The sequence below is a fragment of the Ornithodoros turicata genome, chromosome 4 (assembly GCF_037126465.1).
Source record: "Ornithodoros turicata isolate Travis chromosome 4, ASM3712646v1, whole genome shotgun sequence".
Lineage (NCBI taxonomy): Eukaryota > Metazoa > Arthropoda > Arachnida > Ixodida > Argasidae > Ornithodoros > Ornithodoros turicata.
Genome location: NC_088204.1, coordinates 14,312,872 through 14,340,279, shown reverse-complemented (window position 1 = coordinate 14,340,279; position 27,408 = coordinate 14,312,872). Strand labels below are relative to the sequence as shown.

General features: G+C 44.3%; 2 protein-coding genes across 4 annotated transcripts in view; both read left to right on the top strand.

Annotated features, from left to right (window-relative positions):
* Window positions 1-119: 119 nt before the first annotated feature.
* LOC135391135 (F-box only protein 30-like) lies at window positions 120-15,851 on the top strand. 3 transcript variants are annotated; one of them, XM_064621239.1, is made up of 9 exons: window positions 120-304; window positions 1,122-1,320; window positions 2,076-2,336; window positions 3,190-3,444; window positions 4,882-5,154; window positions 6,959-7,194; window positions 8,133-8,241; window positions 10,058-10,219; window positions 12,437-15,851. In XM_064621239.1, exons 2-9 carry the CDS (start codon window positions 1,123-1,125, stop codon window positions 12,698-12,700), a joined length of 1,758 nt encoding a protein of 585 aa, XP_064477309.1. In that variant the 5' UTR covers window positions 120-304; window position 1,122; the 3' UTR covers window positions 12,701-15,851. The 3 variants fall into 3 exon arrangements, with proteins under 3 accessions (XP_064477309.1, XP_064477311.1, XP_064477310.1); XM_064621241.1 differs by lacking the exon at window positions 120-304 and adding an exon at window positions 414-436; XM_064621240.1 differs by lacking the exon at window positions 120-304 and adding an exon at window positions 875-1,004.
* Window positions 15,852-17,938: 2,087 nt separating this feature from the next.
* LOC135391134 (MAP kinase-interacting serine/threonine-protein kinase 1-like) overlaps window positions 17,939-27,408 on the top strand; it is a 29,375-nt gene continuing 19,905 nt past the window's right edge. Inside the window, exons 1-2 of the mRNA XM_064621237.1 lie at window positions 17,939-18,038; window positions 20,517-20,664. Coding sequence (XP_064477307.1) covers window positions 18,006-18,038; window positions 20,517-20,664 — 181 coding nt within the window. The 5' untranslated portion in view covers window positions 17,939-18,005. The remainder of the gene's footprint in view (window positions 18,039-20,516; window positions 20,665-27,408) is intronic.

Genomic DNA, 27,408 nt, shown 5'->3' with positions numbered 1-27,408 from the left:
GTCTGGCTAAGTATTTCCTTACTTTCTCAGTTCGACATCACTTGTTAGAAACTTTATCGCGCGGAAGTTGAGTGCGGCTGCAGTGACGTTTCTGAGAGGCGTGGAGAGAGGGGTGACTGGGGCAGCCGAGCCGAGCTCGACTGGTCCGGCAACAATGAGCTGACATTTCCAGCTGTTCACCGTACAACAACAAGCGGATGTCAATCCTTGGAATTCTCACGCATTTACATTGCAGTTTGACGGGACGTTTAAAGTGGATCTGAACCCACCTAACAGCGCGAAGCCAGGCATAAGTTGCAATCAGGTAATGTTTCCAATTACGTGCTGAGTCCATTGTCCTAAACCGAGCGCCTTGCGACCGTGCGACGTTTGTGTTCGTTTGATATATTTTTTCTTGTGTAGAGGCGGTAAGGGTTCACGTTACAACAGGAAATCGGTGCGTCTACAATGCTTACGAGACGTTCAATATGGTTCTTTCGCAGGCGACGATAATTTGGTTGCCTCGAGCTATACCCTGCCGTCATGTCGAAGTTGAATGACTTGTTAGCGTTCAGCCTTGAACTTCAGCGAGAGTAGTATGCTAATGAGACAGTAGCTGAATTCCAGTGGTATTGAAATGCGGTGCACTTGGTTAACTTATCCAGTGGGTAACACCTACGCAAATGTGTGCGCGCATAGTTCTACAAATTACGTTTGAACATTTATTGCAACCGCGGCGTTCTTCGTCGTTGGAGATCCTGCGCGTTACTAGTAGTGCTAGCGCATCACTTGTAAATTCTGACCTAATATAGCAGAGTATGAACGATCTTTTTCCCATTGTCTTTGTTTTACCATATCTTTATTTTATTTCATATTTCTTTTTTTATGTTGACAGCGCGCCGGTACAAGCACACAAAAGGATGTCTCGTGATTGCAGTTTTGTTACTGTTTATTATCACATTTATTCCGCATTATTCGACTGATATTGCGAGGTATCATACATTTTTCGTATGTGTACAGTTCTCGTAAGTCCATATAATGTACTTGCTTTTCACGTACTTTAAAATGTGCCTCAGCAGCATTTTTGTATCACACCTGTACACCTTGCTAAGTGCTTTCTTTCTGCTTCATGTCAATCTCAGCATGGGGATGGAGCAGCGAGGACTAGCTGACGACGGTGACATCCACAAACATTGCATGACTTGCATAAAAGTACTCAAATGTAGCACTCGGCCACAGAAAGACAGAGGGTGCCGCATCGTGTCCTGTGAATTCGACTGTGGTGCCCGTTTTCACATGTGCAAGCTCAAAGAACACCTCGTGCTGTGCTCAAACGTTAAGGTGAGAAACACATTACGTTGTAGCTCACTGACGTAGGGTGGGAAGTGGTACGGCGCAGGAGCATATGCCTCACACGGAAAAGCAGACTATCGTACAAAAGCAATTACCCAGTGTTACAAAATATGCATAACGGTAACCATACGATATGTCTCCATACGTACGTCACCACGAGCACAGTTGCGCCTGGGAAGCTCAGAACTGCGGTCATCCACATGAACTCCGACCTGTGACCGTGAAATCTGAAAAGAGTCTGCAATTTGATAAGAAGTGGTGGGAGAAGAATGCTTTTCCCTTTCTCTGTTTCTCCGCTTGCACGTTGTCCAACAAAACGTAAAAACTATCGTACAACGTATATTGAAACTTGGTGTGCCGCTCTATGTGGGATTAGAAACTTTCACTGCGAAGAGTACATTAAGTATGGATACTTCAGGAAAAAGAACCCACAGTGTGTTGTTTGCAGCAAGTTAGCATATAGTTGTATGGATGCGTGCAGAGCTGTATGTTTTGTTCATTGTTTCATGGAGTTGTCCCCACCCCGAGTATGCCGCTGCCCACACCTAATCCTTGTTACATCGCTCAACCCTCCGCACACTACATTTATGTTCCTGGCAACCTTGGGGTCACCGAGGTGGCAAATGTACAGGGAAGCATGAACAGTCTTGAACAGATTGTCAGCGTACCACTATAGCAGTAGGACGTTCTGTTACTGTATTTTCTGGGACGTTCCGACTGTTTTTTGGTGTGTGTCCATGCAGGTGCCATGCATCAACTATGTGAGCGGCTGTCCAGTGTGGCTCTTACGTGGCCAGATGGGCAAGCACCTACGACATTGCCCAGCAAGTGTCGTTCACTGCACGATGGAATGGAATCGCTGGCCATCCCAAGCACCCTCTCCTTGTGGTTCTGCTTCGCAGCTGGACGTGGCTCTTGCCTTACGGGACCAGCGAGCGCTCAACTTGGCCCAGCTTACTTCTCAGAACGGGACTGAGACTGCACATCAGCCATCTACCAATGGGGTTCGTGTCATGTCTTGCTCGAAATTGGCGATAAGATTTCCTAAATATGAATCACAAGCAGTGATGAAAGTGAAGACTTAGTACACATGCACAGCACACTTGCTCTGCACCTCCATTCTCATCAAACAAGTAGCTCAAGGTAAAAGTCGGAAGCACAATCGTGCCGTAAAGCTTGCGGCAAAATCGGAAGTAGTTGGCGCCTGCAGTAACCTAACTACTGTAATCAACTACTTAAAATAGTAGTTTAACTAGTACTTGCATACTGCATTTCTGCAAGTAGTATAATGATGATAACTACTTTTTAACTACAATCAGGTAGTTTAACTAGTAGTTTAACTACATGTAGTTAACTACTGGCCATCACTGCTATTATGGCCGTGGCTTTGGGTACGGGCCGGGTCGGAGATGTAAGTTCAGGCCTGTGCAGCGCTCTAGCAGGGAATAGAACGTGCGAGGAGAAAGGGGCATGGGAGAGGAGGCTGACACATCACAGTAAGGTCTCGCGAGCCAATGAGGGGACACTCCAGTTGCTCCTCCCAGAAGTTGCGAGTCCATTGCCAACTGTCGCAGCAACGTTTGAAGAAATCTGGGGATATGTCAATACTGAGTGAAAGGGCTCGCAGGAGAGTCGTTTGGAGTCAAATGCTCCTGCTAGACACATTTATTTCAACGATGTCAGGGAAAAAAATCTTCCCTTTAACCACCGTGCCTTGTACTGACTTGTACGTCATTTGCCTACCGTCTCAGTAACAGACCTTTTAAAAAGTGCTTCCTTGCCCGTTGGGAGGCTTTCGAAGATAATTGACGAACACCCGTACATAATTTCACTGATACGATGTCACTGGGCTTCCAGCATGTCAGGAACACCAGCGAGGACGGCTGCATCACAATGGATGTGTTTTCATTCGACAACTATGACACCCCATGGGAAACCAAGAAAGTGCCTCCGGGACTGCAGAGGAGTGTTTGTAGCGAACTCTATCGTGCGAGTCGCCATGCTACAGAATCCCTGGCAGCTGCAATAACCGTCATCACGGGCCATGCGCCTTCACGGAACGGATGCTACACCGTGAACGGGGCTGGGTCGTCCGACACTCCCAGCGCCTTGGTACGTGCTTTTTCTGTTTTGTCTCTTGCATTGTACTTTTCCTACCTTGTATTACCCTAGCTGTCTTCAATTCATCATAAAGTACACTGGGCAGTGTAAGGGAGTGCAAACTAAGTGCAACACTGATGGTGCAGTGCACTAGACCCTAATCGAGAGATGTGCGGCCTCTGAGAAAAAGCTAAAAAATTGGCAAAAGGTGTTTTTTTCCCGCTGGTTTTCTTTGCATTGCATATCGGCTTTGGCCTCCACATTCCATCACAAACATGCAGTGATTTAAGGATCAGAAATGGTTTGGTATTGGATTCTGCTTGCAGGGCATAATGCTCTTAAAGGCTGAAGCACGTGGAGCGTTTTTCCGACTATTTCACGACATTCGTGCGCTCTGCGTGCATGTGGTCTGGGAAAACCCAGTTTTCCAATGCGCGCAAAGAGTGTATGCCGAATCTGTCTACCGCAGATATTTGGGCACGTCTGGGCACATTTTTCGAGGAGTGTGGACAGAGCAAGTTGCATATGAGTAGCTCACGCAAATTTTTGGGGCAATACCCACCACACTAAATTTACTTATACATTTCAACGATATCTGGAATGAGTGAACACGGAAACTGTAGGAAACGAGATCATCCAACACATTCCAGCAAACTAGTTGCTTCGTGGCGCTAACACGCAATAAAAAATGAAAACAAAACATTCCAGCAAACGCTTGTGGTCATCGAATGTGGCAACATTAGTGCGCGTCCCATGCGTTTCCATTGGTCGCGAACGGAAGTTGTTTTTTCCCATTTGTTTTCTTGGTACAGGCACTTTGTTTTCTTCTTTTACTCATGTTTTCTTGGCACAGGAAAAATTACCGAAAATTTCCAATCCCGAAAATAAAAATTATGAAGTTCTGGCAAAATGTAATGTGTAATTGAGGCTAAAATTTCCTGTTTAGCCTTGGAGTCAACTATTACACATACATTTTTTATGTGAGTTTATCTGTTGTGCCCTATATTTTGCATTTTTGAGTTAGACCAAATAAGAGGTATTCCACTTTTTATTTACATGGGTAACGATCATACTCTTATTAATCTTAGTCACTGAACAATGAACAGTTAGCTTATCTCCATACTTTTTCGGTTCCTCACATGAAAATACGAGAAAGCTGCTCTTTCATTTCAGCGAGTCAAAATTACCGGAAATTTTGCATCTCTACGTTTTCGTGAACTTGTGTTGTATTCCCGTGGCACTTTTCACAATCAAATGGTCAAGTGCAGTGCAAAGGCTACATCTCCAATGAATCAAGTGCGGCAACTTGCATGGCCTGCACTACTTCACGGAGTGTAGCCCTATTGAAAACAGCTCTTGTTCACCCACGAATTTAACTTGCAACGTCTTACAATGAAGCCAGGATGCATGTTGTTGCTGACTTAGTGTCCGTTTGGTATGCTTCGGCAGAATGGTCGCTCGTGCTATGATCCTCTACCATCTTCGGGAACAATGTGCCACAATGGAAGTGGTCCCGAAGGTGCCATTCATCTCAACGGAGTCAAAGCTTTAGACAGTAAGAGCCTGTACAGCATTGATCTCAAGACCAGTGGAAGTGACTCTAACTGTGGAGCAAAAGGAGCGCCCGCTAAATACTCACCTCTCAAGCTCGATCTCAACCTTGAGTGCATCGCATGGTACCAGTCTAAACCAGAGTCCATGTACACCTTTCCATGTGGCCAGGTAAGATGCATTCTGAAAATTAATGCTACACAAACATTCTGAGAACTTGGAAATGTTGCAGGAGTTTTTATCATTATTCACTGAGAGTGTTGAATGATATTTCCATGCAGTCCATAGTTTTTCGCACTACTACGAGAATGTGTTATAGTATGTTGTATTGTGTTGTGTCATGTGTCGTGCAGAATAACTCTACAGTATGTGTAGAGTCTAGGGTCAAACCTAGTAAAATCCATTTTTTTCCCACCAATTTGCATCATTGTAACTAAGGGTGGGACCAAGTAAGAAAAATAAACAGAAAAAAACATGCCTAAATGCTGATTCAGCCACCAATATCGACACTGGAGAAGGCTACGCACTGAGCATTCTGCACAAGTCCTCACCACCTTGTGTCCATGTGAAATGATAAAAAGATAAAAATACTGAAACTACCGTTTCTTAACGTACAAGCTTTCTTGCAGTAGTCTGCATTTCGTCAGGTACAAAAGTGATAAAGAGCTGACATCTCTATGTAACATATGAAGTGGTTACGTGAACGCAGAGTGGTGGGGACAACAAAAAAGAAAAAAAGGAGAGAGGGAGAAAAAGCACATGCGCTCTGGAACAGGTAATGAAACCACAAGTTCCCCAGTGGAAGTATAAGGAATACCAGCCAAGGTCAAGATTGGCCAAGACCTTGGCTGGTATTCCTCATACTTCCACTAGGGAACTTGTGGTTTCATTACCTGTTCCAGAGTGTACATGATTTTTTTCTCTATCTCCTTTTTTTTTTTTTCTCTCTATTCCTTTTTTGTTGTTGTTCCGGCCTCTCTGTTTTCACGTGACGTTTTCGTATGTTATACAGACATGTCAGCTCTTTATCGCTTTTGTACCTGACGAAATGCAGACTACAGCAAGAAAGCTTGTACATTAATAAACAGTAGTTTCAGTGTTTTTATTTTTTTATCACTTGTGTGTTGCGCACTTGACAAGGTTTCTACATTCCTCGATGTCCATCTGAAATGCAAGAAACATTTTTTTTCAAAATTATCAACCTGAAAAACTGCTTTTCCACCTGAAATCACCCAATTTGTACCCTATTTTAAGCTTCTGAAGTGAAACCCAATTTTTGCCCCCGCGATTTTCAAATGCATAAGTTATGAAAACACAAGGGCCTAAGAACGCTCAGTACAGCCACTCAGTGTCTTCTGTCCACCTGAAGTCAGAGAAGCATTCTTTTTATTCACTTATTTTCCACAGAAAGATATGCTCTTCCACCCGATATCACTCAGTTTTACCCTATCCATCTATTCACAAGAGCGACATTCCAGAGAATATGCCAGCAGAAGCAGAAGATATTTCGTAGCAGACGACAGTGTCAATGGTGTCGTCTGCTATGTACGTAGTGCGCCATTCCCAATATCCGTGCAAATGCTCAATGTAAGACGCGGCGAAACGTCCGCCCCGTAAGCACCTTTTTCTTATTCTTCCACCGGAATATTCCTTGGAGATGTCGCTTGTATGAATACACGGTATACTATTACAGCTCGCAGAATAGAACCTGATTTGCTCCTCCCCTCCCCTGATTTGGGGGGGGGGGAACCATACGACCCAAAAAACACGAGGGTCTAAGTGTGTGCTTACAAACACATGAGATGTGTAGTGATACCTTAGGATGTGGTATTCTAGATACCATATGGATGTCACTTTTCCAAGATAATCTTTCTCCATAAATACACCTGTCATGGTTGCAAATTAAACTCTGAATTATCGCCATTGTTTATCAGCGCACACCTGTGTCTCACTCTCTCAAACATCTCATCCCAAGGTCTTCCGTCGTGACGAGTACGCCTGGCACTACCAAAATGTTCACAGCGAAATTCATGGGGGCCTCAATGGCTGGCTGGAACAGCGTTGTCCTCTGGCACAGTATGGCTGCACGTTTTCACGGCGGCGTCTTTACCCATCTCCACCAGGGTCAGTGTTGGTTCACAACGACATCATAGAGAGCTTTGGACTCCAGATTCCATCACCAACATGCAGCGATTTAAGGATCACAAATGGGTCGGTATTGGATTCTGCTTGCAGGGCATTGCAAATATAAGTTCATAATGTTCTTAAAGGCCGAAACGCGTGAAGCGTTTTTCCGACTATTTCACTACACCTGTGCGTTCGGGGTGAGTGTTGTAATGATCCTTGCAGGCTCCGCTGCTTTATTCCAATCCTCACTTCAACCTCCTCTTTCTCTCTGTCTCTTCGTCTTCCTCCTTACCCATAGCTAGCCCCCTACATGGGCCCGGGATCCACAGGTTCATCCCTCCTGGGATGGTATTTGAAGATGTTACTGACAGTCGCCAGTTCAAACCGGCCGGTGTCGTCTGTATACCCAACTGGTTTCAGAATGCCCTGTTTCCTGGCTGTCTGTAAAACCTCAAACGGGCCCAGAAGGGTTGTGTGTGCCCCCGGAAGGGAGCACACTATGGCTAATTATGGGTAAGGAGGAAGATGAAGGGACAGAGTGAAAGAGGAGGTTGAAGTGAGGATTGGAATAAAACCTCGGAAAAACAAGTTTTCCAGCATGCGCGAATAGCGTGCACCGGAATCTGTCGTCTGCAGATATTCGCACTCATCCGGGCACGTTTTTTTCGAGGAGAGGACAGAATGATGGCCGCCATGCAGAGTTGTGTTTGAGTAGCTCGCAGGAATGCGTTTCGGGTGGTCACGGGCGATTCTTCGACGCGCGTGCATGGCCACAGCATGCACACAACGTTTTGACGCTGAGAAAACATTCCATGCGTTCCGAGCTCAAACAGTTTGTGTGCTGAGAAGTAAAAGCATTTGTCACATAAGATTTTGTCAAGTAGATTTTTTCCCTGCAAAAGCAGTGAATGAGCTGAATTCTGAATGAGCGGATATACGCACTGCGGATATACTCGGTATTCTTAATGTTTGCAGTCCTATCTTGTTTGTGTACACATTATGGGATAATGCTTATGCCATAGGTATGGGTCACCCGAGAAAGCAACAACACATCAACAAATCAGCATCAGCCAGGACAAAGCAACTAGGAAACACGCTAAAACGGCTTCGTTCAACAATTTACCATTTGAGGTAAGATAGCCATTAAGTGTTTTTTTATATCTTCTTGTTTGTCATTGTGCTAATTGTCATAATGTGCCTTTGGTGTTAGGACTTGCATGACGGTGTTGTGATTCAGCACACTTGTGCATCATTGTGTTTTGTATCTTTTTGGTTATTGCTCTGCACTTGATTCTGGTATCAAACATAGTGCAAAAATGTGATGGTTGTGCCTCAGTGCTATTATGTTAGCTTTTAATAAATAAACATCACAAATGTAATAATGCATGTAATGCAAGTGTAGCATGACCAAAGAAATTGATTGAACAAGAAAAAAAAGGGGGGTTGTTTTCGAGCATAGAGGGGGCCTTCATTACCACCATGCTACGCTTATCTCTAAGAATTCAAACTTTTTTGCAATGAAGGGTGCTAAAGTTCAATAATGTGCTCAACTGTTTTTTATTTTTTATTTTATCGTTACTGATACCATTACATTACCGATTGCCAACGAACAAGGAAGCACTTTCACGATGGTTGTTGTAATGAAGTTCGGTTTACACGTTTCAGTTCTTCTCTTAATAATAATAATACAGTAGAACGTACCTCTATGTTGTCAACCTGCACATAATGAAGTTACGGGAATTTATTTATTTATTTATTTTAATTATTTTGAATAGTGAAGTAAATCGGCTGATCCAGTGTGTTGAAACCCACACCATGAAGTATAATGATATTGTGAATATGTTGCAGTAGCGATGCTTTATAATGGACAAGCAGCAGACTTGCTTGTGGTAAAAGTTCTCTTAATTGTCATGCAGAGGCTAAGGCCCTCGGTTTTCTGCTGCAGCAAATTCAAAGTTCCGCAGCATAGACTTGTAAATTCCACGATTTTTCGGGGCGAGCAGTCAACAGCTGCTTGAAACACGAGACACTCTATTTTCGTAGATAACGTAGGAACAAAAAATATTTTATAAAATTACAGATTCAAAGCGCTGTTGTGGCTCAACATTACATACATGATATCTTGTGTTCTCCTCTGATGCACTCTGTCGCCTGCAATCGCTTTATACCTACTGAAAGATCGTTCAGCACCTACATAGTTTGTAGGAACTTTATAGGAAGGAGTTTACAATGCATGCCCTGGGGAAGTTACATATTTAGGACACTCTTATTATTATTTTTTTTTGCTGGGCTGTAGGCTATATTTAAGAGTCTTAGCTTTTTGAAGGCAACCTCCCGTACATCACATCAAAATCCCCACTGCCACTGCTAAACTGCACACGGGAGGGACGCTGCCCCTTTTCCAGGCGAAGTATGCACAATAAACTGGGGCTAACATTATCTTAACCTAAACTGCAATCTGTCTGTGTTTGTCCTGCAGCATGGACAATTTCGTAAAGCAGGCTTCGCCTTATGCAGGGGAGCGTCAGGTGCAGCCCACTTTCGGGAGGCGTCGTTCGTATTCGGCGAGCACATAGTCGAATATCCGGAAACCCGAATATCGGGTATTCAATTCGCGAATAGAATACTTCGAGTGATTCGAATATTTCATTCGGATTCGAGAACTCGAATATCTGCACACCCCTAAAAGTAAGGGATTCCTCGAAATTCTATGCCAAACGAAGGATTCCGCAAGTAATTCCGAATTCCGCGACATTTCGCTGAATCGCGGAAAACCGAGGGCCTTATGCATGGCCACACCTAGTGCCTATCATGCTGTAGTTTGTCGTCATCATGTAGTAGTACCCTTTCATTATTACCTTGGTCGTCTTCGGAAACGCTCATCAGTAACCACTGTCTTCTTTCCCACTAGCATTGTACTCCTGTAACCCTGTGCTGTGTTTCGCAGGTGCTGCAACATATAGCAAGGTTTCTAGACGGCTTCAGTCTAAGCAACTTTGCCTTAGTATCAAGAGCAATGCGGGACATATGCCGTTCCCTTCTCGAAGAAAGGGGTATGGTGGTCTTGCACTGGGAAAAGCAAGGTGGCTGCTGGAAGGTTTCTCACAAGGTAATCCTCACATCTGCCAAACAGGGTGAAACTGAAGATCCAGGAACGTTGTAGCGGAACTTTTCTTGTCGTTACAACTTTTGGTTGCAGTAGGTCCGCATGTCTGAATGATGTTCGTAAAGTTCTGGAGCAACTCTCTAGTTAGAAATTTGAAACGAGATTTAACGCGGTACCATGTTCCACTTCATTGAACTTTGCCCTTTGTATCTAAGAGTAGTACCTCGCTGTACGGTTGCAATCATGGTGTGAAGCTTCTACGGTTAGTCTAACAGACGTTACACATTTCGACTGCATCGTAAAAATAGAAGACTGGGTTTAGCCAACCCCAAACTTTGCAGACTTGTAGCCATTTGTCTGAAGTTTCATTTGACTTTTTTGTGAGCATTACGGTCCCATAAAAGAAAAATTAAAAATCAAGCAAAATCTCGCTCTCTATGCATTTTCTATGGCCTATCAACTCAAAAGCTGCCATTTTCCCCTGTGCGCACTTAAATTTCATTTCACCACACCCAGGTGGGGCCAACATACAGAAGAAGAGGATTAGTGCATAATGTCAGAATGGGTATGTTGCGTCATTGTAGGCAGCGCCGCCTGTGTGATGTGATGTGAATGTGAAGCAGACGCAAGAAAAAATGGCAGCGTTTCCGTGAGATAGGACATCAAAAATGCATGGGGCTAGATTTTGCTTGGTTTTAATTTTTCTTCTAAACGATCATAGTGCTTTAAAAAATTCCAATAAAAATAAAATTTTAAAAAAATTAATAAAAAATCAATAATAAAACGTCACATAGCTATCAGTCTTCAAAGTTTGGGGTATGCTAATCCCCTTCTTCTATTTTTACGATGCGATTGAAATGTGCAACGTTTGCTAGGCTAACCCTGTAGGTGTAGCCAGGGATTTTCCCGGGATTTTCACGTTGGGGGTGGGTGTCCCATGTGAGAAGAAAAGCAGCGGATACAGGTCTATATCCGCCGCTTTTCTGGCTCTTTTTGGCAGGTATTTTAAGGCGGTGTTGCAAGATCTTTGAGGGGGCAAATGGGGAGGTGGAGGGTAGTGGGAAGATCCCCGGGTGCGTATGGTTGCTGGAATAGAAAAAAAAATTGGGGGCTTTCCACGTTGGAGTGGTCCATGAGGTGTTGGGTGTAGAATTTGCTTTTGTGACCTTTAATTCAATGAACTAAATAAATTTAGATAAGTTAGCTAGGAATAATATAGTTAGTTAAGTTATAGTGTTGTACTAATGAAATTATCCGTTTAAAAGCAAATGTATTGCATCAATTTTAATTTATCCCTGCACCAAACAGTAACACCAAAACCTGACACAGAATTCCTTAAGCGTCAGCCAGTCAGGGCATGATTTCTATATAAAAAATAGTGATAAAAATTGTGTCAAATATTATTAATTTAATTTATAATTTTAAAAATTATGGCATCAATTTAATTGGGCTTTACACCAAGACGTTACATGAAATTTCATAATGTCGGCCACATAAACTATCGGAAAGACGTAAAGTCTATGGTAGAAATTACTATAGGTGGGACGAACCCAGAATTTTACGAATCCGAATCCGAATCCAAGGAAGGTTCTGCGAATCCATGAATCTTAAGAATCTCGAATCTTTTGAATCCTTTCTTGAAAAAAATGAGTTCAAAAAGACAGGAAAAATGCTTTTACTGAAAAGTGTTTTGAAGCAGGATTTGATATGTGTTTAATGAAAAACAAATTAAATAATAGTTCACTTTCAGGAGAAAACATACCCATATACTACTTCTTCTTAGCTGTAGTTTATTTAATGTGTTGTTGACAACTGGAAATACATAAACTCTCCAGCCTGCATTCTTTCCATAAAACCAAGAAACAATCAAAAGCAAAACCATGTTACTTTTAAACTTGTAATGTAAGAGTTTCTGCCTGAACTCTTTCAGTCCAGAGCAATGAGAGCAAAATGAGGCTTTCGGCGGACTCCGGAGGCGCCAATTTTAAAAAGAAACAAACAAACGTGGCTGGTGGATTCGAAAGATTCGGTTCGCCGTGTTGGGCACTGGGATTTCGATTCCCGAATCTCGAATCCCTGCCTAGGATTCGCGGATTCGGTTGGCCCATACCTAAAAATTACGATCGCAAAAGGAGCTGTTCAGGTGCTCGCAAAAGTAGATGCTCGCAAAAGTGCTGCGCACTTTAATGCGCGAATTACTAATCATGTTTTCGTCTACAGCGCTGGTACTTCAGCACTGCCTTCTCCCCAATTCAAGACTGGTGTTTCTCGGATGACAGCAACATGTCAAACCATCTCAGCCACTGCCCGTACTTCCTTCGAAACGTCAAGGTGGAGCCGTTTTTTGGTCTCTGTGCCAACGCACGCCCTTTTGAGATGATATTGAAAGAGGAAATTAGAGTGCCTCATCATATTTCACTGGAAGCTATGATGCTGTCACCCATAGGAAAGCCAGATTACGAACGGCAAATGACAAAGTTGTAGAGATTGTGACCCTGTGAATGTGCGTCGAGAACTGTTTTGTAAACTGAGTGTCGTGGTAGTAGGTTGGATGCTAGAGAGAAGCTGTGGTGCTGCTGCTATGAATGTAAGGTAATGTATGTCACTCGAGCATGATTATAATTTGAGTTCTAGTTCGATACAAGTACTTTATGACAAATGACATGACATGTTCACACATGTTCTCTAAAGCTCTTTGGAAGTATATTCCTCATGTAGTGTTGCATAAAATATTCCATATAACTTCCAGAAAATTACTTTCGTGTTTTTTTATACAAGTTTCCTGCAGCCTACCCTGCCAGATTAAAAACATTGTCCTTAGAAATGTGCAGGTGCAGAAGTCTCAATACCACTGCCCTGAGCATGCAAGTGTATCAAATGCAATGGCTCTCCTATATAGTTTTTGATGCCTTAGGGGATATAATTTTCTATTTTTAGAATGCATTCCTGCACTTCAGGCATTTTGAGGCTGTGAATTTTACGAGTGTACCGTGTATATCTAGCACCGGCTACTGTGCATGTTGTTGCTGTAAATTGTAAGCAGTAATGTAACTGCTCAAATTTTATGCAAGGCAGCGTGACTTGAAACAATATCGCAGCTACTGGATGGCTCTGCTTTCCTTTTCTTTTTAACCTTTTGATTGTCTTTATTTATTTATATTTTTGCGTAGCTTCATTGCTTCTGGATGCCTAAAAATATGGGCTGGGCTGGAAGGCTGTGTCCAGTCGTACTGAGCCACCTAGCAGTCCAGGTGAATTTGCCAGTCTGCTTATACATGAAATTTGTCAGTCCTGTGCTTAGCTAATTTATAAAATTATATTAATTAATGTGAAACCATTGTACTGACTAGCTATTTTTAGGCTTCGTGTGATGTTCTATGATGATGTGAATGACGTGTTTCCTATAATTAAATCAACAAGACTTAGGGAAGTGGCACACTACATTCCTCCTCGCAGGCTTTTTTTTTCTTTTTGAAGTTAACTACCTTTATCGCAACTTTTTAGCAGAAAATAAGTTCTGCCCCGTGCTCCCTCTCCTCCACAACAAACCCAGCACCAAACTTAGGTCCTGGACCTCCTGGACCCGCACTTGGTCTGAAACTCTAAAATGGAAAACCTTCGCACAGACGTTGAAGCTGAATATTTTCATTTTATCACTTCTATTTACTTTCCTGCATGACCTCCTTTGCATACACTCTGAGAATTAATAGCAATTGCTCCTGCATATGTCTGTGCAACTAGGTACATAATTGAGCATCAAGAAATAGGCTTCGAGAAAGTAAGAGAAATTTGGTAAGAAAAAGTACGAAGACTTATTTTATGGTTACAAAGTAATCAAAAGCTAGTTTTACGTGCTAACTGCTATTTAAATGCTATCGCTTACTGTGAAACCCTTTTAATTTTGCGACACAAAATTTTTGTGAATTGGACCCAGGGTGCATATTCACGGCCACTGAATTACGTGAAATCTGGATGCTACTACTAGTTTGTGGCTTGTGGGCTTTATGGCCCTTGCTATATTTAATTGAGGTAGTATTGTGCACGCTTGTGCTGTAAAACAGCTGAAATGCTTACTAGCAACAGGGGGTGAAAATAAAGTTAACGATTATATCGTCGTTTTGGAAGTATAAATTTTTGCTCAGAATTTTTGCATGCCCTTCAATCACAAAATTTTCTTATTCACACAAGAATTAGGGGCATGTAAATAATAAGTGATTTACGGTACTTTTTTAATGCATATAGAATGACAATCTTTGAAAAATTTTGTGTATGTTCTCGAGTGACCTGCCTCAGTATGCTGAAAGAATGTGGTGTCAGCCTCGTGGTACATAATTAGGGGACTGTGCATCTCACTCCCATGCTAACAGAATAAGAAATTTGAAGCAATCCACACTGCACACAATGTGTGTGCCACAGATAGCAACCTTGCTGCCTGCTAACAGCAAACGTTATACTCTGTTATTTATTTTTGCTCAAGCTGTCGCATAGCGATGGGCTCTGCAGTTTTTGGTTCAGCATTCAGACGTGGGTTATCACATGGAGGCAGTGCAATTCAGCTGTGATACTCAATTTTGATATCCTTTCTTATTATTATACTTGTGTATGACCACTAAACAAAGATGTAACCAATGTGGTAACCTTGACACAGGCTCAAATTAAAATTATTTAGCTACGTGTTGAATGGTTCGTTTCAACTATAGCAATGCAGCACTCCTTTGTATACAGGTTGTTTACACCTCACTGTGGGGTCAGTATGGTAGTAGTTTGTACCCTATAACAATTGAGTAACTATTAAAAGGGGGGGCTCCTGCTCTTGCTTACAACGAATTTTCTCTATATACATACTTATGCAAGATACTCTCGATACATACAGTCTCAGCCTGCAGGAGCACTGCAGAAGACAAGCAGAAGCTTGTGGGTGGACAGTTCAGGTATTTCTCTGGTTCTGTGCTGCATTTCAAGTATTCCCTTCATTGTGGAATGGGCTACAAGTATTTTGTGCCCATTTGTAATTCAGGATTTCACAGCTGTCTAATAGAGACACCATCTGATTCCTGCTTGACTTCAAGAATGGAGGAAGCCATGAATGAATCGTGCTACAAATGAGACATTTTGTTTCAAGGTCATCTGCACACAAAACTATGACAAATACGAAGGGCATACAATCATGAACATGACACTACCACTACCATTAGTGAATGCCGTACTGACATCATTAGTTAGCAATTGCTCAGCTTACTTGAGCTTTCAAAAGAGACTAAGTGTCATCTGGTCTGAGGTATATCCGAACTGCTTTCTTGTTTGGAAGTCGCGGGAAAAAAAGAATTTACTGTGCTGCACCTGGCAACATAGATTGTGATAGCTTGAGCAAGGGGTTAATTGCATGTACAGAATCTTGTCGAGACAGACGCGTTTGGTGTGCATACAGATTTTGCAAATACGTTATTGCCAAGATCTTTTATGACGATATAATAATAGCCATTGCAAAGTTCATTAAACAGAGTAATCCTGAATTGAAGAAAGAATTGAACTCATGATCTTGAGTGCTTTAGTTGTTATAATATACATCGACCACAGTTCGGATGTTATGTTTGAGTATCTGTATTCTCTATACAATAAACTACATGTGTCTTGATGTGCCACTACTAGTTACTACAAAACTACAAAGAAATGATGGATGGTGTCATTAATGTAATGTAAAGCATCTTACCGTCAAGGGGACTGTAAGTTGCACAGTGTAACAGCTTTAATATTTGCATAGCAACAGTTGGGTTGTGACAACTTGTGTTCAAGACACTATCCGGAGACACAAGAAACAAATTGTCCCAGTCATTCTTCTTTGCTATTTAATGCGTATTTGGCAGTTTTCTTCGAATATGTGTGGCAACACAGAAACAACTTTTGCGTGGGAACAGTGTGTATGTCGGTGACTATGTCAGGGGGAGAGGGTCTAGGGAACCGGAAGAAATGTTCCCTGAGAAACATTGTTGCGAAATCCCAGATTGCGATATTGCCGGTCTTGGAAGTCCACGGACTCAAAATAAATACTAAAATACCTAACCACCTATTAAGTGTTTTTACTTGGAAAGCATGGGCCACTTTCACTTATGATTTCGAGTAGAGAATACACTGCAATCAATTTGCACACTTGGCTGGAATATTCTTATTTTGTTTCTTTTTTCTTATACTAAGAAGTATATCCTGCGTGAGGTCACACTGACTGGTGTGCAATCAGAACGCCGGGATTTTGCGAGTGTACATTTTAGGCCTGATGACACAGCTATCCTGGACGTACATTTTTCTGTACCTGCTCGCGTGGAGTAGCGGTTAGGATAATCGCCTTTCACGCCGAGGCTGGGAGGTGGCGCGGGTTCGAATCCCCGTAGCGGCTGTGCTGTCTGACGTTTTCTGATGATGATGATGATGATAGTGGGGGCTATGGGTTTTCCCACAGACTTTCCAGACGAATGTCGGCACACTTCGCCCTGAAGTCGGCCCTGGACGCATACTAACCCCATGTCACCCTCCTTCCCGCTGCCCTTGCCCACGTCTGTACACCGCGTACAGCAACAGTTGCATCGCGGCGCTAACACGGAAAGACATTTTCTCTAGTAATTAACACAAATGTAAAGTGTCACAGAAAGGCATACGCTGCCCAGTTTCAACAAATCAGGAGAGAAGATGTCATTCGAAATGACTAGGAGCATGTCAAGTTCTTTTTTAAAAGTGCGCAGATCGATGTACAGGGTGAAGGAAAATAAAATGCGGGGGAAAAGCAACAAAATTGACAGCCAAAATGTATTTCAATATATGTCTAGCGGTATCACGCCTTGCGTCTCAGGAGCCTGACTGTATAGGCCGCTTTAGTGCAAGAAACAAAACTGACCTTGGTCAAGCGACCACCTAGGCAAAGAAATGATATGTGTGAATAGTCATTTTAAAACGGAATTAAATACGAATACATTAAGCGACTCGTTGAATAACCGTATCAGATACATATAGCATATATGCATGTTGACGATATAGGTATAGCGCTCACTCTGTTTTATGCCCTCCGTGGTGCCGGCCTTACGTGTGCAGCTTCGGGACAATTCAAATATATTCGGTTTAAAGGAAACATGAATTCGATTCGGAATTCGAACTTCCATATTTGATTCGGGAATGGAATAGGATATACGATTACTCGCTTCGGTGTTCCAAAAATCTAAATATTCACACCTTCCTAGTAAAAAGTCAACGTCCGAAGTCAACCAGTTCAAGCGTACCAAAAGTGAATGTTCCTCGTGGTACATTTTTTCCGGGGGCATTTCTTCCTGGACCCGAAGGTCTACAAGCGGTGACTACACATAATACTGCCACCTTTGCATAAGTTCATGTCCAATTTATCAGTTGAATACACGTTTAAACCTTTCTGGCCCTTTTTATGTTTTCAAATTATGCTCATCCTCGCCACCATCACAATATCATAAAAAAAAGAAGTTTGCGTTTGCGCGAGCTGGATTTTCGGTTTCGATATCGCGTCTCCATGGTTGTGGTACCTCATGCAATATATTGAAGAAGCAGCAGTTCATTTAGCAATTATGTGTCATGTTACTGAACAAACGAAACGTATTGAACAAAATTCATCATTTTGTTATGCTTTGTAACTGAGAAGACGTAAACACCGGCAGTATTTTGGTGCAGAGCAGTTCTGTTTTGATGTTTCTTGCTAGCCCTCTAGCGGCGTCCAACTAAACAATAATCGCCTGGCGGCTCGTCACTCGTGAGTTGTAAGCGGTATGTAGTCGGCATGGACGGGGCGGACTTTTCCGAATTTGATGAGGTAAGAATGTTATCGTAACGTGACACTTCGGTAGACCAGTAGCATGTGTGACACTGGAGGTTGAAGCATTGCTTGCATAGTGTATGCGCTCATAAAGCCGAAGCGTTTGGCTTGCAAACGTGGTAAACGTGCCTCCAACGTTGCTCTGCTAGTCACATGGTGTCAGTCTCTGGTAATGTTTTACACCCAGTCATTGTCTTGTTTTCACGTACACTGCTCTGTGAAAGTGAAATAATGCTTGCGCGTGTCCTTTGTTGTTTTTTGCACATCTTGATTACTGCACCGGTCGCCTTGTTTATTTCGCGCAGTAACTTTCCTCGCAATGGAAAACCTCCAAGAGCACTCCCGAAAATTCTTCGTGCATTGAGCATTGGATGTGACGTTGTGTAGCAATTCAGGTTTCTACTTGACAGTACAAATGATCTCATTTCTTAATTGAAAACGTGATCGTTGCCGTTTCTCTAATTTTGTGTTTTTGAAGCTCAGACTGATTTGGATCGCGCACGATGAAGAGAGAGAGAGAGAGGGTGTTCTGAGAGAGCATTCCCCGTCCAGGTAACGAAGATAAAAAATCGATGTTAATGTTGCTGTTTTGATGTGATCTGGTTTTAGACGAAGTTAACTATGCCGCTCGTGCGTGGGGTTCGTGCATCGCGCGCGAGTGCACAATGGGTATGGGCTAAATCAAATTTGAACTCCCTTGTCGTTTTTCCGAAATATTTTGACACATTCACTGTAGATTTGAGTAGCATGAATGTTAAAATTTTTGAACAGCTCTTTCAAAGACAAGAAATGTGTTTTTTTTTGTTTTGTTTTTTTCAGCGATTAGTTTTACTGATTGATTTGCACTGTTTGTCAGCACAACCTGTCCCCAGAAAATGCATGACAACATGCCGCTATAACGCCTCTAAAGCTTATCAGGGCGGTGTGTTGAACATTCAACACAAACCATACACATTCGTGTTCATGTTTTAAGTTGAGCCTTTGAAAATCTGACCCTCAGTGTTCCACGTTTGGAGTGTTTATTATGGGATGAACTTCTACGCAGAAAAAAGTGACTGGCAGCACTGGTAAAAAAAAAAAAAAAAGTATTGGTACCGTGATGTTACACGTAAGGCTTGTCGGCAGCACTGCTCGGCTGGCTCGGCGAATACACAACGACGACGAAGCTCACTTCGTCTTCATCTTCATCCACAAACCAAGTAAAACCGCAACACGCTGACAATTGGCAGATTTTTTTTTTTTTCTTTTGACTGGCTCCCTGACTTTTTTTTTTTTGAAGACTCAGTCAGCATAAATCTAAAATTGACACTCAGGAAATCGCAAAATTGCAAGCACGTTTGCATAAGTTCTCGTCCGAAATAGCTGAGCGCTCCCACGCGCAAATGCCTTCTCAGCGTTGGCACTTCATGCAGTAAAGGCTAGTCCATGCATCGAGAGAGGCTGGTCAAGCCCGGGCTGTAGAACTAGAATACGTAGCTGCCGGAATATATGAAGGTGGACCTTATATTGAGGGTTATGTAGGGCAGGAAGCAATTACACTCAACCCTTGATTTATGTGCTCATCCAAAGACATACGAGGATGCCGAGCAGTGTAGTAAATCTCCACCCTCCACATCCTGCGAAAACAGAGATGGAGAAATAAAATGTAGCATTGTTCCTTCCTCTTCGGATTGTTATACGCCACAAAGCTTTTCCCTTCGTATTATACATACATCAGCACGCCTGTAGCTTGTGCCCCCTCCCCACAAGAAAAAAGTACAGACAATCAGTTGCTGTCATGCTGCTGTTGCCATGCGCCGACACTCCGGGCGGGAGTTCGTCGTTGTTGCTTCTCGCAGAAAATTGTACTGCTCACAACGAGTTGTTGAAGTTCCTTTGTGTCAAGATTGTTTCGTCTCGTGTTAATTTCCGTGCATTGCTTAGTGTTAACCACGGGTGTTGTCACAGCTGTTCCCGAACCTACTTACCCACGCTTACCATCCGATGGCACAACCACACAACACAAGCGACTCCCAGCAGCCGGGCCTCACTCACGTGACCGTTTGTTTGCTATAAATAAGACCATGTGACGGACGTGCTCGCTCCTCATTGGTCCGCGCGTGAAGGTATATAAGCGGGACTCTGCCGCGGCATCATTCGCGTTGCCAATGTAAGGGGTCGTACGGTTGGGGTTTGTGTTTTTCGGGGCTGCAGCTGCTCAGCTGTGCTCGCTGGGCCCAAAGAGGGCTTGGTTTCGGCTTGTTTCTGTCCCACAAAATTGTGCTTTCGATCAGGCCTTTTTTTTAGGGTGGGGGGAGCATTTCCTCAGTTTTTGCGTTGATGAGAACCAAGTCTCGATTTCGGTTTTCCAGTCGGCTGCGCCTTGTCTGCTCCGTTAGGCCTAGCGACTTGTCCGTCGCTCTGTCAGTGCGATATCGGTTTGATTCACGCCTTGCCTAGGCGCTCGGAACTAACTGATTGTCCGCGATGAAACAGGAGGTGTTCCTCGAGTGTGCCATGGCTGTCAGAATGTCCAGCGAGGAGGCGGTCGGTCACCACCCCCGGACTGACTCGGCCGACCTGCTTCTCGACACTCCACAAGATACACCCGTTGGAACGCCTTGCTCCGACTTCCTCAACATCGGTGAGTGCCGTTTCGCAGTTTTAACTCATGCCACCGACACTGACAAATTACGACGACGCGAAATTTTGTGAATGCGCACTACCTACGTTGGCTATCGAAGCATCGATCCAGCCATGTAGCGGTGCGTTTGTTTGTTGTTGCTAGCCGGGCCCCCCGTAGTGTTGCCGGGCTTGATTCGCCGTTATATTTGGATGCAGACGTAATAGATAGTCTTTTACTGGAAATATGTGCCACAATCACGCGTGTAGCGGCAAACCAATCGGCGTTACAAGTTCTCGACTGGATGTTCTAGAACGCTTTGTACCGTGTTGGTCGCCAGATGCTTCTCCATTGTTTGTTGACAGTGGTATGCTCCCCTCCCCTACCTGTCGTCTGCTAATGCTATCAGCTGGTGCCGCGCTATCGTGTCTGTTACGCTGGCTCTACCATTGGTAGTTGTTCACCACACGTTGTTTGACTTCGGCGTACCCGCCAGAGTAAAATGGTGCAGCTTTGTTCATAGTCTAGCGCTTGCAAACAACTATATACACAACAAGCTACTGGTATTATCGATGCCGGTTGCGATACACTATCTACCACAGGGCTCGAGCGTTTAGTTCGTACTACAACACCTGCAGGAGACTTTAGGTACAGTGCACCTTCACTCTAAACCTAACTGAATTTATCCTCTCAGCAATGTTGTGCCGGTATCATTTGCCCGTATGCGAATATTGTTCGCCTGCCAAGAGGACTGGTCCATCTCCCCTCAGCGCACCTTCCATTGTGTACACTAGTAATTTGTCTCTGTTCTCGGCACTTTTTTTTTCTTCTTCTTCTTTTGGGTAACGTCTGTTGGGCAAGTAGACACAATGGTTCCCGAAATGTATACCCGTTCGCCGCCCACACATTGGGAGTGAGCTAAAATGAAAAGGCGGCGCAGATAGAAGGAAAGTTAAACCTAATCAGGTAACGGACTTCGACCGCCGTTGCAGGAAGAAAAGAAAAAAAAAAAAAAAGCAAGTTCGACTGAAATGCAGCTATTGTGCTCAACGTTGATTCTCGAGACTGCCATCAAGTGGCAACGAGACTCTGTTCGATTGTCGTGAATTGTGTTGGCTATACTCCATTTTCTTTCACTAATGAGCTCTCGTTTAGCACAGTGGACTGGTGACGTGACCCGTCCGCGGGGAGGACTTTGTGATGCGATAGAATGACGTGCTGTCTGGTGGACAGCCGTGGCCAAGCAGCGGGGCCTAAAATTAACGCCCGTTATGCGCGTGGGACGCGTCGCTCGCGGAGCGGTTGCTCTGATGGGGTGCGCTGTGGCAGTGACGGCGGGATAAAAGAGGGGGGGGGGGGGGGGCTTTGAATAAATGTGGATCTATTTCTACGAAATAGAAGGGTTGTGCGTGTGTGGTGCTCGTTGTAAGTTTGGGGGCTCTCGTTATCTGGGTAGTTTTGGGATAGGAACGTGGCTTAGCTGTTCTACAAGCGAGCATTCTTTGAAAAGGGGTCTGAGTTAACGACCCTTTGTGGTGCTGTGGGTCACGTACCTCCAGGACAGCCACTGATTTTTCTTTTTTTTTTTTTTTCGTGTGTGTTGCACCAACCTGAGAGCATTTATATTTCCTTTCCGCCGCGTGTTTCTGCTTGCCAGCTTTACTAGCCGCTATGGCGTATACCCAGTGGTTTTTCCAAAGTCCCAACTATTTGGGAGGGTGTGCAAAAAACGCGGTGGGTTATTATTACTGTTACGTCATAACAGCTTAACGTGTTTAGAACCGTCATGGGTCTAAAGCTGACATAATAAGGGCCCCCGTAGGGCGCACAGGTGAAATTTTTTTGGGGGTGTAGGGGGGTTCTGCATGAGTCACTGCACCCTGCTGTATGTGCGTGTGAGCTCCGGTGTTACTAGCACTTGCAAACATCAGGTATGCACAATGCCACCGGCTGTGCTGTCTGAGGTTTTCCGTTGACTTTCCAGCCGAATGTCGGCACAGTTCCCCCTGAAGTCGGCCCAGGCCGCATACTAACCTCCCCCATTCCTTCCTGCTGTCCTCTCGTCCACATCTGTACGCAGCTCATAGCCAGAGTTGCTTCGCGGCGCTAGCACGTAATAAAAAAACAGTTATGTATTCACGAGCAGCTAGTTACTGTGGGAAGTGGGTTGCCATTTGACTAACTGTGACTGCGGTGCAGGTGGTTTCCTTGTGCGGCATTCGGAATAAAACTGGTTCAGTTTCGGTTCTTGGATCAGCCACTGTAAAAAGACTACGTTACAGCAACCGAACATGTAACTTTGTTACGTTTTTCGTGTATTTTGATATTATGATATACCTATGATATCGAAGGAATCAGGGAATGCTTTCATGTTGAACTGTCAGGCATAGAATATTTTGACCACCGTCACATTCCTAAAGTAACTCTTCCATGTCTGCTCCTCTGCCTCTATGTACTTTTTCTAGAAATGCCACTACACATTGCCCAGTGTCTCGCAACAGCGACGATGTGCCACGTCAGATAGCGCTGCAACACAATAGCTCCCAGCTAGGACCTTCCCCAAACTATTGAAGCGTTTCAAGACGAAGTACGCCTAAACAGACGACGAACGCAGTGCTAAGGAACGCGGATGCAGAGACGCGCCAATTGATTGCACTACTTCTAGTGCCTGTTTTGGCGATCGCGATCTTCTACATCCTGTACACCTTGCGCTGCTTCGCGGATAAGTCTATCTAGATCCAACGACTGGAGGTGGGCATGAATGTCATTACTCGCAGAAGGGAGAGGCGGCTCAGTGCTTCCGGATTCATTAACCTATACTGTCATCGAACTATATTAACGGCCACAACTTTTACGGTCTGTTGATTGGTTTCTGTACGGGGTTGTTCGCCCCCCCCCCCTTAATTACGTTGAAAAATGAGTCAGCGAGTGGTCCGCGACCAACCCGTGTGGCGATGCTGCGCTGGACCAGCTCCACCTAGACACGGAAGGTCTGCTTAAAAGGCCACTGAAGTGCAAAAGTCTCCCTGGCGCAAGGTATGATGCAGACATCCTCACGGAAGATTCTAGTGGAAGAAAAACGCTCACTGAGCCGAAGTTCCTCCCCGTGTCATGTTGAGTATTCACACGGTGCCGGAATATCGGGAGTAGCGTACTACGCACTTAGCAGACGACACCGTCAACGTCTCTTCCTGTCGTCTGCTACGGAATATTTCGTGGCTGTGTCGTTGAGCGATTACGTGACAACAGAAAGCTATGACGTTTTTCGCGTCTTCCGCTGGAGTATTCTGAGCATTCTCGCTGATGTGAATACACGGTGACACCAACACACAAGGAGCAGATTTCATGAATGGTGTCCATTATATATTTGTGCGAAAGAAACTGCAATTTACGCTTTCCTTCTTCCTCTCCTTCTGAAGAAGGCCGACAATGCAGAGCGAGCTGTCATTAGTCTCGCCTCAAACGATCTGTCCAATCATAGCGGGAGTTCGTTTGAAGAGCCCAATCGGAGGCCTCTCCGCGTTGCCGCGCTTCTTGAGGAGGAGAGGAAGAGCTATCACGAACGACGCAACCGATGAATCCTGTTCCTTTTATGTCGTTGTCAAAGTATTCATTCCGCGAAGAGGAAATTTTTGTACTTCAGTGCCCCTTTAATGAGCCTCAAACTCTATCGCCACGTGAGCGATGTCGTCTGCTCCAGCCAATCACCTCAGACAATTTCAACAAGAGGCTTTCTGTGGCTACCAGTGGCTTCCCATGTGGCTGGTAGCGGCACGTCATCCTAGCGGCTGTCCAGCGAAACACGATCGGCGCGCGCCAAGGCACAGCCGGCGCTATATTGTCGCCATCTATTGAATACGTAGGGAACCTTCTTCGGCGCCGTCAGGGTCACGAAGCATGCGCAGAAACGTTGTGAAAAAGGTCCATTGGCGGACTCTTAATGACTACGTCGTTTTTCCAGGCGACCAGGCTCTGTTTACTCTAGGAGGCGTTGACTGCGCCCGCAACGTTGAGAGGTAAGATAGGGCGTGCACGTAGCAACAGCAGTCATACGTGTCGACATGCAGCAAACATCGCACGGCGAGTAGTAACCGGTACCTAATGTTGTCCATACTTTCTTCACGTCTCCTTGTATGAGAGATAGATTTCTTGTGCATGTGTAGTGAATGAATCCTTAAAGCACTTCAATCCTCCCGTCGACTCCTGCTGGACGGTTAACCATAGCGCGATGGGGAACAGGAAGCGCGTATGACCGTTCCCGTGCACTTTTACAAAAGCGCGAAAGCCTGACAAAGCTCGCAACGACACACTCACAATGAGCCCAATTCGTCCCTGCCTGTTTTTTCAGCACTTTTATCAAGATGTTTATAGTCGTGTTCAACTTAGGAAGGAACAGAAATCTGGTCCGTCAACTACATACGCCGTTGGAGATAAGGAGGAGCAATAGCGCGCCAGGAGAAATACTGCAGCGTACTGCAGCATACCACGCAGCGTAGTGTCATGTGGACAGTCTAAACGGCAAATACGGAAGCGGAGCGAGTATGATGGATTACATTATCTGGCGGAGGAGCGACCGTGACCTCTGTGTCCAGCCATCCTATCTGCGGCGCAGTAATATTTTGAGAACTGACGGTCTACATTTCTTTTCCTTCTGAAGCTGAACACGACTATAGTTAGCAGCAAGACCAACGATGTGCCCCATGGTCCCCAGTCATGACGCCACATGGGTAGGGCCTCTCTCAGTGAACTTTTTTTTTTTCTTCTTCTTCTACCTGGCGTCCAGAAGCAGAATTATGTTGAATGATGAGCACGTTGTAGTGGACGCCGGGGATTGAGCCACGAGGATCGGCTCGTGACCTTGGACATCAGCGTTCCACCTGATCGACAGCTGTTCAGCAGCTGATCCGAAGAATTGTACAGAACCGTAACAGCCGTAACTGTTACATAAACAGGAATGAGTGAAGGTTCGTGCTGGAGCACGAAAGTTCTCGTACGATCCTTCGGATCAGGTGCATGGAAGGCTGCTATACTGTACGAGGTCGCGAGCCTGTAACAGTATCCTCGTCATCCACAACGCGCATCGCATGATGGGTACATCACATGATCACGCATGCAGGGGCCTCTTGATGACGGTCGCACGCGCAATTACAATTCTCACGGACATGTAGGTTCATTCTTAGTTTATCAACAACGGCGACGTTTATCAAGTTTGGCGACGATTGAGATGTTTCAAGGAAATTTTATCGTCCCATGCCCCTACTGGAAAGCGTGCGGTATAGAAGGCTCTAACGTGGTAAAGTGCTCTGCCAGCTGTGTGTGTGTGGTTTCTCTCTCTCCCTCCCTTTTTTTAATGATACGATCCACGATGTAAATCTGCGCGCGCTTCGCATGTTCCACCGTGCAGGAAATGCAACAACGGCCCCCACGCTTTTCAGGAAGCGCGTGAGTCAGTGAAGGCTCTTTTTATTTCCCTTTTCGCTTCTATTACATTTTTTTTTTTTTTTAACTTCCGTGTATACAAGGCTGTATATCAGGGCTTCGTTTCAACTGCAAAGCAGTCAAAACAACAGAAGTTGGGAGCGACGAATTCTGGCGTTTCCTGCTTTTCGAAAACCCTCCTGCGGTTTTCAGTTTCATTTGTTTCTTCTTTTTTTTATGTACAACATGATACCATTCTTAATAGTGCAAGAACAAGCACGTTTGTTTTGTTTCCGTGAACGCAGAGAGATTGGCAGCCGTGCTGGGTATGTGTTTCCGCTGTGCGCCTACACGCGTAGATGTGGAGTGACTCATGCATGTCTTGTGCACAGCTGTCTCGATGTTGTTAGACAGGAATGTCAGAGCGGTGAATGTTAAACGGAACAACGTTATGTGTATGAGTTTTCGGTTTTAACCGATAACCATACGCCGGTAAATTTTCAGCCATTCGGTTTTTAACCGAAAAACGCCGAATACAAATGAAAGCCCGTGGAAGGATTAGGGGATTAATCGCTGTACACGTTAAAATTATTTAAATAAATGAGCTTTCTTAAAAACCTTTCACGATTTCGGTACCAGCACTTCGCTGTGGAGCAATTACGCGTTCCTTTTGTGATGTCTCGCAGTGGCTAATTTTGTATTGGTTTTTGGTTTTAAGGCTGCGCTGAGTCGAACAGTTTTGAAATTACGTTGCAATTTATATTCGCCGACAACTGCAGGGTACACCACGTATACGCCAGAAGAATAACCGAAAAACGCCGGTTTTATGAAAATAAACACCGGAAGACACACGCAGAATGAATCCGCCCTGAAAACAAAGCGCGTAACCTTATAGTTACGTGCTATGCAGCTGGCTAAAATTCGCAGTGAGTGCGATACCGCACGAGTGTGCTTTTTCTGTGAGTTATAGGTAGCGCTGTCATGCATGCATTTCAGTGGTCATTGAAACGAATGACGATTGGACTGAATAAATAGTTACATATGTTGTGCAGTTAAGACACTATTAAAATTCTTAAATCGTTTTTTTTTTTTTTTTTCATTGCGTTTTTCATCACTGGAGACGCCTCTCGTCTAGTAATCATATGTCTATGGACTAACCAGTGTGACCACTGTCCACCATCACATCAAGTGAACAGATACATCAAGAACTCGTGCTTGCTCCACACTCGAAAGTTGTTGAGAAACAAATGTCTGTCATACGTCAGTGCACTGTCGGTTAATTTTGGCTGTGTGTCCGAAAGTTATCCTCCTCGGTTCCGAGCTGGGACATTTTCTGCTGTTTCATCT